The 13,882-nt window shown below is 41.2% G+C and overlaps 1 protein-coding gene and 3 non-coding genes across 4 annotated transcripts; 3 read left to right on the top strand and 1 right to left on the bottom strand.

Annotated features, from left to right (window-relative positions):
* The first annotated feature begins 734 nt into the window (after positions 1–734).
* Trnaa-ugc (transfer RNA alanine (anticodon UGC)) lies at positions 735–807 on the top strand. The gene has a single exon. It is a non-coding gene; the product is annotated as a tRNA-Ala (tRNA).
* A 3,166-nt stretch (positions 808–3,973) lies between these two features.
* Trnad-guc (transfer RNA aspartic acid (anticodon GUC)) lies at positions 3,974–4,045 on the bottom strand. Its single transcript has one exon. It is a non-coding gene; the product is annotated as a tRNA-Asp (tRNA).
* A 2,608-nt stretch (positions 4,046–6,653) lies between these two features.
* Trnav-aac (transfer RNA valine (anticodon AAC)) lies at positions 6,654–6,729 on the top strand. Its single transcript has one exon. It is a non-coding gene; the product is annotated as a tRNA-Val (tRNA).
* Positions 6,730–8,425: 1,696 nt separating this feature from the next.
* On the top strand, positions 8,426–9,340 carry LOC136278319 (uncharacterized). The gene has a single exon (XM_066161841.1). It carries the CDS (start codon positions 8,426–8,428, stop codon positions 9,338–9,340), a length of 915 nt encoding a protein of 304 aa, XP_066017938.1.
* The last annotated feature ends 4,542 nt before the right edge of the window (positions 9,341–13,882 follow it).

Here is a 13,882-nt window from a genome sequence, read left to right as displayed (position 1 = left end):
GTCTTGCTATTAATTTTCTGGTTCTTCTTTTGAATAACTTGCTATTCTGAATGATGCTAATAATTACCCTGTGTTCATGGAGATTTATGGTCTTTTTTTTTAATTCACATATTTCTTCCATTGGGTTGCACAAGAGCCTTTTATTTTAAATTTGTGGCGATAAAATGTCAACACTTGATGTGTAGGGAACACTAATTGTGACTAACTGTTACCTCCCGTATGCTAATTATAAGCGGGCGCTCAACTATTTGAGCTAATTCCCCAACACGTTTATCACATGGTTTACCAATGTTCCTATAGATATTTTATTAACATTTCAAGTTTTAACTCATTGCAGACAACAGTTTACAGGAAACCGACCCATACGGAAAAATGACTCGGTTAGACATCCTTCAGCCCAACATCATCCATGGCCGGCCACGTGCCATCAGAACTCTAACGAAACGTGCAAGGCCATTTTATTACACGAAAGACAGCCTATCCAACGAAAACAAATACGTTGACCCTCTTTTTTTCGAGAAAAGCTACAACAACAACTACGCTCGAAAAAACAGACAAAGACCTACTAAAACACTACTAAACACCGTGTGTTTGATCGTACTAACCATCTCTTTATCTGCACCACGCTTTGCCGACTGAAGAATTATTTTTTATCATATTATGTCTCTCATATTTACTCAGTAAAACCGATCTGTCAAGATAATTCTAAAATATTGATTCTCAACAATTAATTAGGGGAATTAGCTCAAATGGTAGAGCGCCCGCTTTGCATGCGGGAGGTACCGGGATCGATACCCGGATTTTCCAAATACCGGCCTTATTCTTTCGTTTATTCTTTGGCAAAAGCTTACTTCGTAAAGTGTTGACCTTGCATCTCTTTTGCAAACTTCAACATCTAGTTATTTAAACAAAGTTTAGCCACTGTTTAACAAAACCGCGTTCTAAGCCATCTTCACCTCAGCCGAACTTTTTATGCTAACATTAATTTTTGTGTCAAGAGGGCCAAAAGCTGATAGTGGAGAGACATTTTTTTCAATTAAATAAACCCTCCTATAGAGAATCACCGAGGCCCACTAATTGCGTAAAACCGCGGTTTGGGTGAGAACTCGTGTATGTAACCGACCCCAATCGGATACCGAGGTTTTCGCTACTTTAATAACTCGCGTGTATCGTTATTAATCAACTTGCTCAATAATTGATGAGGAGGATAAAGACCATTTTTAAATTGTGTCTAAGAAAGTATTGTTTTTTTCAAACTCAGACTACTAATTAAATTTTCTCAAACAAATGTCTAAGGCTGAAGGTCATAACTGGCGTGCATGCGTTAACGTTTCCTCGATGACCGGAGACTATGATCAAGGGCATAGAAATAAAAAGTAATCTCGCCCATCAGTATTGTACCCTACTTAAAAAAATCACGAAATACTCTAGGCTTGTGAGGACAATTGCTTGTCTAGGAAACTTGCGGGTCCAAATCCCATCAGTGCTTTCTCTTATTGAGCCGGAAAATCTCCTTGATGTCAGCAAAGCTTCCGGAGCGTAAAACAAATCAGTGATACAGTGATGAACCCGTGGCTAGTTAATCAAAGCCAATGATCCTGTGATTCCGGTAAAACAGGAAAAGTTCTCCCTTAGTGATCCAAAGTCGGTCCGCTATCTTGAATGAGATGCATTTCCTGACCGAACTTTTGAGGCCGCGCTAACACCACGAAATGTGCATATCAAATCTCCACATCACTCGTTGCTTCGCATATCTACGAGTTAAAATTAACAGGGTCATAAAAGCTGGCATGTATCAATTCAATATATGTTCTGCGGTTAGCTCCTTCTTTGTTCGGGAAGTCATGATGACAAAAAGATCTAAAGGAACCTGAAATACTGTTTTCAAAACTACTGGTTCTCTAAGCCACCTGGCCTATTATACCTTGATAATATATCGCCACAGAGGTTCTCGGTAGTATAGTGGTGAGTATCCCCGCCTGTCACGCGGGAGACCGGGATTCGATTCCCCGCCAGGGAGACAGAGATTAGATCAATTCTCATTTTTATCTCATTAAAAACTCTTTATGGTATTCATAAAAAACAAATTTGAAATTTTTTGAGCGCATACGAAAACAGAAACAGAAACAACCCGACCAGTGTCATCAGAAGGAGTAAATCTAATCAACTTTGTATTATTGTTCAGATCCTTCTGGAGATGATAGAGGGGGGGATTGTTTAAGCCTTCGTATATCTGTATATCATTTTATTACTTCTGTTCGTAAAGATGACTGTATTCAATATAATTAATTTACAAACTCCCACTGACTTACTGGGTGCAGTTTGCAAAATGTTTTGGCTCTTGATAAAAAAGGTACAGATCGGAATTGAACTCACGACCCAATGTTAGTTATCCAATGTTTTTACTAAGTCGCTTTTTGTGGCCTCTTGCGAGGTCAGCTCTATTCTCTCTCTATGACCTGCTTCAATGATCCGTCGCTGTGGAATTGTTTATTTTGTTTTGTTTGAGGTGTCTGTGACACAGCTGACATCGCTTTTGCGAAGCTCGGTAAGTAGTCCCGACGCAATTTAAATTGCAACCGGCAGGTAAATATGTGCTCAAATTATATTTTAGCATTTTAGAATATCGCAGACTTCATGGCAGACTTCATGGCGTCTGTATTTCATCTGATGATAACTTTTCAAAATGTATTGGCTTATTAATCTTCAACAACAGGGGTATTCGTACACCTACGAATTCTTTGTGGGGACGTGCAAACAAGTTTTTTAAAGCCTGATCCTAATTTAGACCAAAACATTCCTAAACTTATTTTCATGCCCTCCTTCTAATTTTTTCAGATCTGGCCGATGTTAAAATTCGGTGAAATACACTTAAAAGATCAGCTTCAATGACATAGTTTGGTCTTTTCTCTTTCCCTTTTATTATTTGGAGCAAAAAGAACAGTTACGTTGATACGTTTTGACCTTTTAATAAGGTTCAGGGTTTAGAGGTACGTCCCAAGTACCACAACACGAAAAACACCGCTGTCCAACAGTGATTTTTCAGCGCCTATTGGATAAACATCTTTAATATGCTACTTTACTCTGATTCTCAAAGGCTTGTCTATATCGATAATCCTTTGTGGAGAGTTTGGTTTGAACCTCGAATGGAGCTTCAACAGTTCAACTGTTTCCAACAGCACCTCAAATTAATCTAGTAAAACTACTCTTAGCTAACGCAGTTTACTTGACGTGAATATCGTGGCGCATATGTTTCTCCTGTTTGCACTTCAAATTCTTCGAAAAATTATGTTTTCCATCTATTATTTTATATTTTTATCTCAGTTTGATAAGATTAATAACTATTCGTAGTTGGGGTTTCTGTAGTTTATGGTTACCACATCTGCCTCACACGCGGAAGGTCGCAAGTTCGAGCCTTGCAGGAACAAAGATAATATCTTTCAATTATGTCCTTAGTTCAAAATCTACTCTAGTTTTATATCCTATCAAACAAATCAAAATTGCATTACACTTTTATTTTCTTAGGGACCTTTCTTTATTTAGATGCCACTAAGTCTGAGATAGACCAAAATGCCAAACTGCACCCAATAAGTCAGTGGGGGTTAGTAAAAAAACAAAGAATACAGTCATCTTTACGAGCAGAAGGAAAAATGAGATATACATTGCTATACAACAAGAGTTAGGAAATTCACAAGATTGGAATTTCTAAAGTACTAGGCCTTATAGCACGACGAACTCATAAAATGACGACAGCTTAGACAATCCTCCTCTATCATCTCAAGAAGAATCTAAACAATAAGACAAAGTTGATTAAATTTACTTCCGCTGATGACACCGGTCGGGTTGTTTCTGTTTCCGTTTTCACATGCGCATCGCAAAGATTTCAAATTGGTTTTTCCATGAATATCACAAAGAGTTTTGAACTAGTTAAAAATGGGAATTTTTCTAATCACCTGTATAAAAAAGGTGTTATCTCCCCGGCGGGGAATCGAACCCCGGTCTCCCGCGTGACAGGCGGGGATACTCACCACTATACTACCGAGGAGCTCTGTTCAATATGTGATAGATCCAGTAATTTTGAAAACAATTTCGGGTTCGTTTAGATCTTTTTGTCATTATGACCATCCGAACAAAGAAGGAGCTGACCGTAGAACATAAGAACATATATTGAATTGCTGAATGCCAGCTTTTATGATCCTGTTAATTTTAACTCGTGGATATGCGAAGCGAAGAGTGATGTGGAGATTTGATATGCACATTACGTGGCGTTAGCGAGGCCTCAAAAGTTTGGTAAGGGTATGCGTCTTATTCAAGATGGCGGACCGACTCTGGGTCACAATGTCAGTAGAATATTCATCCAGAATGTCACTTAAGGCTTTTTTTAGGGAATCTCCAAAGAGATCTTTGCCATTTGGCAAGTCTGTATGTTTGTAGGCAACAGGATTTTGCTTGAAACCACACCATGAAACATTACAACAAGTATGCTCCCCAAAGGCATGGGGAATAATGTTTTTGAGACCTTGCTTTAAAGATTCAGGATCTCCCACATTTTGACTGACACAAAAACTGAAGCATTTGGTGATGTAATTTATAACCTTTGGACTGAGAATTGAGCAGTCTGATCCTTTGAAGCGGTCTCTAAGATTGTATAATCTAGTATTAAGGGATCTATTGGCGTGAACAACATCGGCGTATGTCTGCATGGGTTGTTGAGTCATCATCCCCTACATAAATTGAAATTTGACTCCAGATTTAGGAGCTTTTCTCCACAGTTCACAGGCAACATCCCTTTCCATTGATTTTGATGATCCATTGTGATTTTTTCGACAATCATGCTTTTTTTCTTTCCCAGTTAATTTGTTATGGCTACATACTCGACACACCTTGCATCTTGTGGAGTAACTCACAACTTTTCCAGTAGCAAGACCCATGGCAGCCCCATGACCAGTTGCAGAGTTGTGTCCCCTTCTCCTTTTTTGCCAACCCATATCATAAGAGACAGCTACTCCAGGGAGATAGTCTGAAGATAGACTAGAAGATTTCTCAGCGATTTTTTTTTTCTAAATTTAAATTGAATTTACAGCTATCTGTAGCAACCTTCTCTAGAGCATTTCCAACTTCTCTTTCTCTTCTCTTACACAGGTTATGATTCATTGTTGGTACATTCATTGTAGAGAGTATATTATTTAGGTGGGTATACCCCATGCCAGCATGTAGGGATCCCAATACTACCCTTGTGTTGATATCGCTAACAAGAGGACCACGGCTTCCAGCTCTGTGTTCAGCGGAGGATTTTACTTCATTTAGTTGACCACAGAAGCTGCATTTGATGCTGAAGATACTACTGAGACCACTTTGTTTTTCTTCCATAATGTTTACAAGGGATAATGGACCTGTGGTTGCAATAAGTGGCCCAGTGATTAAAGTCATTTATTTGTGCATAGAAGCAAATAGTTAGAGGAAAGCAAACACATTTTTTTTAAGAAAGGGGAAGTTCAAGATGACGGGAGGTAAGATATTGTACTCTGAAATTTGACCAGCAAGAGGAGTTATATTTGAGCCTGTCTAAATGCCTATATTCATTAACTAAAAAAAGTTTCCTGCATTGTGTTAAACAATACTTGTAATATTTCAAAATGTTTTATTTTATCCAAAAATTATTTTACCCACCTTATGGTTGGGAACTTATTGTCACTTACACAACAATACCAGAGACAAACATTTTAATATACTCATATGAGATTTATAAAAAGATCTATTATTTTTACCAAATTATTTTTTTTCTTTTTGAGAAGAATATTTCCTAAAACTCCTACAGGAACTTACCTCTTTTGCAGCTTGAGCAAGATTTCAACTCGTTTCGAAGAACTGGAAGTTCAATTAGTCTTGTACCGCAAATATCAACCTCATATTTAGTGTGCTGTAATAATAAAATTTCTGCTTAGCTATTTGATTTCGGGTATTTGATTATCAAGAATCAAAAGAAGAAAAGGAAGGAAGAAAACGTAACAAATATCAGTCGAACCAACCGAAATGCAACGGCGATGTTACATTCATGACTTACCTGTTGTGACCTCGTTTTTATTTTCGTTGCAGGTTCGCAGCCTATTTCTTCTTCAGGCAGATTTTCTTTCACTTGAGTTCTCTCTTTTTTTACTGTCGCAACATTTCGTACCATTGTATTTTTCGTTTCGATGCAAAGCAACCTTTATGTCGAGAATCGTCTTCTTTATTTTCGTTTCTGTCTCCTGCATACACAGTGGCCGTTGAATACATCAAATACACGCTGGCGGGCAAACTTCTTACAAAATAAGTCAAAAGTTTCGTAGACCGAAAAAGGCCTCGCGCCGCCATATTTGTTTCAAATTTTTCGCCTTTTAAATCTCGCGCTTCCTTCGCGCGTGACGCATGAGAATGACCAACTCCCCCGCGAGGAAACTGGTGCCAGCCACCTTAAAATGAAACGTTGGAGCGTGCGTAACTCGCGTGACACCCTGACAGCCCAACTTCATCAGCTAGTAAGCAACAGGAGTGAGAAACAAATGATTGACAGAAACAACCGAGCCCGTTCCCACAGCACCCTCCAAATTCTGCTTATTCGTTAGTTTATTCGAAAAAGATTCATTTTAAACATGCGATGCATGCCACTGCAAGTTTTTTTTGTAGTGTAATGGTAATCACGTCCGCCTAACACGCGGACGGTCGTAGGTTCGAACCCTGCCGGAAACAAAAGATTGTCGCAAGTTTTATCACCATCCGTAAAATTTTTTTTCTGAGTATTTTGAGGCTGTGATAAACTAAAACACGCGCTAACCGGTGTCTACTCAGTCTGGATCGTTCTGTTTATGCTCATGTAAAGACCAGATGAATTAACTTGTTGCTATGACACATTCGCTGCACTATTTACTCGTGTTCGTATTTCCACCATCGACGTAACTATTATTTCCATTTTCAACCTCCTTCTTGTGATTATTTGTCGGGATTCGCACGAGTGATGTTCATTGCTCCCAACAGAAACCAAGAACGAAATGAAAAAATAGGTCCACAACACGTACACGTGTGCGCGTAAAATTGCTATATGCACAAGCAAGAAATGAATTCTACATGCAGTAATTTCGCAAAAGCAGTTATTTCAGAGCAAATTTGAAATCTTCATTTGTATTTTCTTTGATAGTAGTGGATATCAAACATCCGTGTAAGACGTTGATCTCTTGCATTTATTTTGATGCCGCGTTTTAGTCCTTGCTTTGAAGCTATTTCATCCGAAGAACAAAGAGTTTTGGCTTTGTTTCTTGCAAATGGAGTAGCCTGTTTTGGAGCAAAGCAAAATATGATATTCACGATATGTTTTCTGCTTTTTACTAAATCGCTCAAGTCAGGAGTGAGGGGAAAATTGCTGCGAAAATTGCGGCGAGATTCGTCTAATTTTAAATTTTTAATCAACTGTTGTTTTGGATTATCGACGATTAGCTGCATTTCAACTCACCAAGTTGCCCTTTTTTCCAAAGCAAATGTGAAATTCTATGAATAGGCACTCGTTCTCCATACAGCTTTCATAATAATCAAACACGTTAAAGTGCTTTACAGCGAACATTCATAACACTCTTTAAGGTTATAAAGGTTACAAAAACAATCCAACGAAAACGCCATCTTTACATCACAGGACAGCAATTGATGACTGTTGATCGGTTCTGTTCAAGTGTAATTTGTCATCTTGATTTTCTACATGTCGCCTTTCAACAATTGTGGAAATTGGCTGTGTCTGCACACTAAAACACACACACACAAAAAGCCTTTATTTACGTTTCGACCACTGCTTATAACAAATATTGAATTGCATCAGAACTATTTTAAAAAATATTGAAAGGTCTGTAATGTAACAACTTTTTGTCGGAGTGTGACAACGGTTTAGAAGTTATTTTGCCTGATTGCCTTTCCTTCGTCTTAAACTACCTAAATGTAAGAACAAAAGTCTGCTCACATCAAATTCCACGACAAAACGGGCCTGTACGGGAGTCGAACCCGGGACCTCTCGCACCCTAAGCGAGAATCACTAGACCAACAGGCCAGTTATACGAAACCCTTAAAAAATATATTACTGTTGTTTTGATGCGTACCTGGTAGCAGGTGTGTAAGCAAATGATCGCTCCTTACTGGTCGTCCATGTTAGTGACCTATTTCACTTTCCCTGTTGTTGTCTTAGTGTTTGTACAATCTATTCTTTTACGTGACTAATGCCTGCTAGTCTTAGTATGTTAATGTATGCTTTATGAATCACGTGATCTTGTGTACACGCTATTCGATTTGAGTGAATAAAAGAGTATGGAACGAAACATGGTGTCAGCGTGAGCGCTCGTCAAACCTTCACACCGTTTGATTTTGAGTGTAGCAACGAGCCTCGAAACCGTTCAGACAAGAAAAGGAAATGCCAGATCCACCACCGTCTTCGAGCGAAACTCAAGGACAACAGATTCTCCCGCCGATGATGCAAGGAATACAGCCACCTACAGGCCTAATCCTGTCGGCAAGAAACAAGGCTGTAAGCTGGAAAGTCTACAAGCAGCAATGGGAGAACTACTCGATCGTAGCACAGCTAGAAAGGCAAACAGAAGGGCACAGAGTGGCATCATTTCTCTACTCTATAGGGCCTGATGCGGTCAAGATTTACAACAGCTTTGATTTGAGCGAAGCGAACCGGCGCAAGCTGTCGGAGATAATCAAGGAATTTGACAAGTTTGCGATTGGAGAAACCAATGAAACGTATGAACGCTACGTATTCAATAGCCGTGACCAGAAAGAAGGCGATTCCATTGATACATACGTAGGAGAACTGAGAACACTTGCACAATCATGCAATTTCTGCACGTGTCTACACGACACACTTATCCGCGATCGGATCGTTCTTGGCCTACGCGACGGAGGCAGGCGCAAACGTCTATTGCGTCAGGGCAAAGTAACGTTGCAAAAGTGCATTGAGATGGTGAAGAGTGATGAAGTCTCGAACACACATCTAAAGAATATGGACCAGACTACTCCAGAACCTCAAGATGCCCATAAAGTGAAAACAACGAAAATAAAGAAATCAGAACGCAAAAATCCGAAGCAAACAAGCCGAGATAATCCGAACCGGAAACATAATGATGAAAAGATGTCTACGAGTGGCAAGCCGTGTGATTTCTGTGGGAGAAAACATCGTAAAGGTAGAGCAAATTGTGCTGCTTGGGGCCGCGTTTGTGGGACATGTGGAAAGAAGAACCATTTTGCGTCCCAGTGCAAAGCAAAAGAGAAAGCACCAGCGAGGAAGAATTCCTTTATTGGTTGTCCTCAAAGCCAAAGATGACAAGCACTAGCAACAGAGTCTCGGAACTCGAAATTTAAGCACAGATGCTTATCAATGAACAGCACATTAAGTTCCATATTGATTGTGGTGCAACCTTTAATGTTCTGCCGATAAAGTACGTCAACAAGGAAGATATCCAGCCGACGAAACGTGTTTTGCAAATGTGGAATAAGACTGAAGTTAAACCTGAAGGAGTTTGTCGCGTAACCATACGCAATCCAAGAAATCAGATAAAATACTCATTGTTGTCAACGAGAATTTGACCCCACTGCTGGGTGCAGCAGTAATACAGCAGATGGGCCTTATTGAAGTGCATGAAGAAAACTTCGAAAAAGTGGCCGCAGCAAGAATAGCAAGCACGAAGCAACAGACAGCCCAAGAAATCATTGAAAAATACCGTGACGTATTTGAGGGCGATTTGGGGACACTAGAAGGATTACAACACCTCGACGTTGACCCTTCCGTGCCCCCCACCATTGCACCATCGCAACGAGTGCCATTCGCCATTAAGCCCATGCTCAAAGCCGAGCTTGATAGACTGACAGACATTGGTATACTGATGGCTGTTGATGAGCCCACTGACTGGGTGAACAACCTTATTGTTGCAACAAAGGAATCGGGTGATCTGAGACTTTGCTTAGACCCGCAACAACTAAATAAAGCACTGAAGAGAGAGAGATATCCACTGCTTGTGGTAGATAATGTACTACCAAGCCTCGCACGAGCAAAAGTGTTCACGAAAATGGACGCCAGAAATTGCTACTGGCACGTGCAACTAGATGACGAGTCGAGTAAACTGACGACTTTTGTCACACCCTATGGTAGATAACGTTGGAAACGACTTCCATTTGGAGTCAGTGTAGCCAGTGAAATTTTCCAGAAAAGGCTGAACCAGGCACTTGATCGACTTGATGGCCTGCTGATAGTGCACGACGATATGGTCATCTATGGAGTCGGAGAAACAGAGGAGGAGGCGACTGTAGATGACAACTCCAAGCTACGGCAGTTCTTACAGCGGTGCAGTGAACCTCAACAAGAAGAAGCTAAAGTTGCTGTGCAAAGAAATTCCCTGCATGGGACACCTGGTCACAGCAGATGGTCTGAAACCTGACCCAGAGAAGGTTGAGGCCGTACACAACATGCCCAAGCCAGAAATTGTGAAAGCTGTGAGGCGATTCTGTGGGTTCGTAAACTACCTTGCAAAATTCCTGCCTCGCCTGGCAGGGGTGTTAGAGCCCACACAGCAGCTGACACGTAAGGAAGTACCATGGCAGTGGCAACATGAACATGACGCAGCATTCGAGAAGGTCAAAGAGCTTGTGACAGAAGTACCATTGATGAAGTATTACAACCCTGATGAGGAACTCACAGTGCAATGTGACGCCAGTGAAAAAGGACTTGAGGCCGTCCTTATGTAGAATGGGCAACCCATAGCTTTTGCAAGCCGTGCTCTGACTGACCCAGAAACTAGATATGCACAGATAGAAAAGGAGATGCTCGCGGTAGTGTTTGCGCTTCAGAAGTTTGATCAGTACGTCTATGGTCGTTCAGTAACAGTCCAGAGTGACCATAAATCACCAGTAGCCATCTCCAACAAACCACTACAAAGTGCACCCAAGAGATTACAAGGGATGCTGTTGAAAATGCAGAAATATGACGCGACCATCCTCTACAAACCAGGTCCAGAGATGTACCTGGCTGACACCCTCAGCAGGGCATTCCTCCCCACTACTGAGAATGCCCAAGGAGAGTTTGAACGTGTGAATGCAGTCAAACTACTCCCGATGACAGATGAAAGACTTGAGGAGATAAAGAAAAGCACCCGTAATGATGACGTCTTGCAGCAACTAAAGGAAGTCATCCAGACTGGCTGGCCAGAGGACAAGCAGGAACTACCCGCTGTACTAGCTCCTTATCTCAGCTTCAGAGATGAAATGAGCGTCTATGATGGTCTCGTATTCAAAGGAGGGTGGCTCCTCATCCCGAAGCAGATGCGGCCAAAGATGAAAGAACGCCTTTATAGTTCACACATAGGTTTAAATGGCTGCCTGAGAAGAGCTAGGGAGTGCATGTACTGGCCCAGCATGACTGCGGAACTGAAAGAATACATCTCACAATGCGAAACGTGCAGTAAGTACGAGGCAAGAAAGCAGAAAGAGTTCTTGATGAGCCACGAAATTGCAGAACGCCCCTGGGAAAAGATTGGCACAGATTTGTACACCATCAATGGCCAAGACTACTTGTTTTTTGTAGACTATTTCTCAAATTTTTTGGGAAATCGACCACCTCCCCAACACAACAGCAATTCAAGTACCGTCATCAAGAAGCTGAGGTGCCACTTCGCGAGACAAGGCATCCCAGACATTGTCATAAGTGATAATGTGCCACAGTTTGCTGGCGAAAAATTCAGCAATTTCGCCAGTGAATGGGCTTTGAACACAGACCAGGAAGTCGTGGACACCAGCAGACAAATGGCAAGGCAGAAGTAGCTGTTAAAGAGGCCATACGACTTCTGCGAAAGGCCAAATACACCAAAAGTACCTATACCTCGCAGTGTTGGCACATCGGCACACCCATACTGACTCAATGGGCACCAGTCCTGCCCAATGGTAGCTTGGCCGGCGGTGTAAGACACAGCTCCCAACCACCAAAGAGCTACTAAAGCCGCAATCTGTACCAACCGAAACAGTAAAGAAGAAGACCTTGGCGAAGCAAGCGCGGCAAGCCATGTATTACAACAAGGGGGCACGTGACCTTTCACCCTTAGAGGAAGATGCTGTGGTCAGAATGAGACCATTCCGACTCGGACAACAGGTATGGGAACAGGCAACAGTGACGAAAAGACATGACGAACGGTCCTATGAAGTCGAGACGGAGAAGGGAACCTACCGAAGGAACAGGGCGGACCTTCGAGAACAGCCCACCCCACAGAGATCCCTACAACAAACACCATCAGTCCAACAAACTCCCGAGCAAACACCCTCAGACACTCCGCTCAAGGACCAGGGAACGATCCAAGCTGAAGCCAACAGCACACCTGAGACAGCTGGACCCAAGCAGCAAACAACACCTGTTTCTGTACCACAGCACCCAAAAAGGAACATCAGAGAACTGGCATACCTCAGGGACTACTTGCGCTAAGAACTCTGAACATTTGTTAGAATACGGATTAGACTTGTGATTACCAAACATTGATTTCACGATTTGGAATTTTTTTTTTAAGTGTTTTTCTTTATTTGCTGTTATCCCAAAGGAAGGGGAATGTTACGTGACTAATGCCTGCTAGTCCTAGTATGCTAATGTTGCTTTATGAATCACGTAATCTTGTGTACACGCTATTCGATTTGCGTGAATAAAAGAGTAAAGAACGTAACATATTCCTATTATTATTACTGGCAAGTGTAACAGTAAGGATCACAATCAGTTAACTTTTCCAACAGTAGTTCCAAAGCGAGTGGTGCTCTCTTGATACAAGCGGAAAGTTGCGTCAACCCTCCATCCTTACCATGTCTCTCGTAAGGCTTCGGTAGTATAGCGGTGAGTATCCTCGCTTGTCACGCGGGAGACCGGGTTTCCTTTCCGATAGAGCTCCTCTTATCGAAAAGTCGGTACTTAATCTTAATAAAATCTCTATCTCTTTTTCTTTCCAGAGCAAGAGCAAATCCTAATCATGCCGATTCCACCGCTGGCCAGAAAATTAGGTTGCTACAGTTTTGTACGGTGCAGAGCTTTCTCTGCTGTACTTTTAAATGAAGTGTCACCTTGGGCAAAACATAACCTGAGTTTCTTTTAGTGACTGGTCAAAAAACACAGGAAGATGCTGAAGGACGATAGAAATATGGGGATGAAGAAGTGACTCCTTACTTCTCAGGTGCCACTCCGCTTACCAACAATGGGTGAACATTATGAATTATTCATAACCAAATTTGAAGGCGACCTGGCTTTAAGGAGCCCTAAATTAGAGAAGAATTGGCCAAAATTGGCTAACCAGGCTTCGTAAAACTCACTTTTCTGAGATTTGAAAGTGTTTGCTTCTAAATCAACGCACGGATTTTTGAAGATTAAAGATTTATCTACAATTTGCACCTAAAATTAACGATTTTTACGAAGTAGAAGTATGATCCTTTTGAACTTGAAAATACACAAAATTCGGGTATTTTTAGTATGGAAGTCATTTCCCAGAGCGATTTTCTGAAAACCCTTACTACCCTTGAACAATCAACGCGCGGCAAATAAAAGATTAATCTTTATTCTCACAGCATCCGTTTTAAGTTTGAAAATTGGCCAATGGGAACCTTTATCCATTTCAGTTTGAAAAATTGTAGTCGAAATTGCGTTCAAAAATGGCGCTTTTTAGGTGAGCGAGCCATTGTCTTTAGCCTAGCCATGAGTAACAATAAACCTGTCAAACTAAACAATACCCATTGTTGAAACTCATTCGCTTGTAAAATTATTCACAGCTGCCGCGAATTTTAAAACAGCTATGTGTATCAGCTGTCAAACCTTCAGTTAAGTTAAGTCATGATGGCGCGTGTTGACTAG

This window comes from Pocillopora verrucosa, chromosome 14, assembly GCF_036669915.1.
Source record: "Pocillopora verrucosa isolate sample1 chromosome 14, ASM3666991v2, whole genome shotgun sequence".
Classification (NCBI taxonomy): domain Eukaryota; kingdom Metazoa; phylum Cnidaria; class Anthozoa; order Scleractinia; family Pocilloporidae; genus Pocillopora; species Pocillopora verrucosa.
This window is presented reverse-complemented; position numbering and strand designations above follow the sequence as displayed.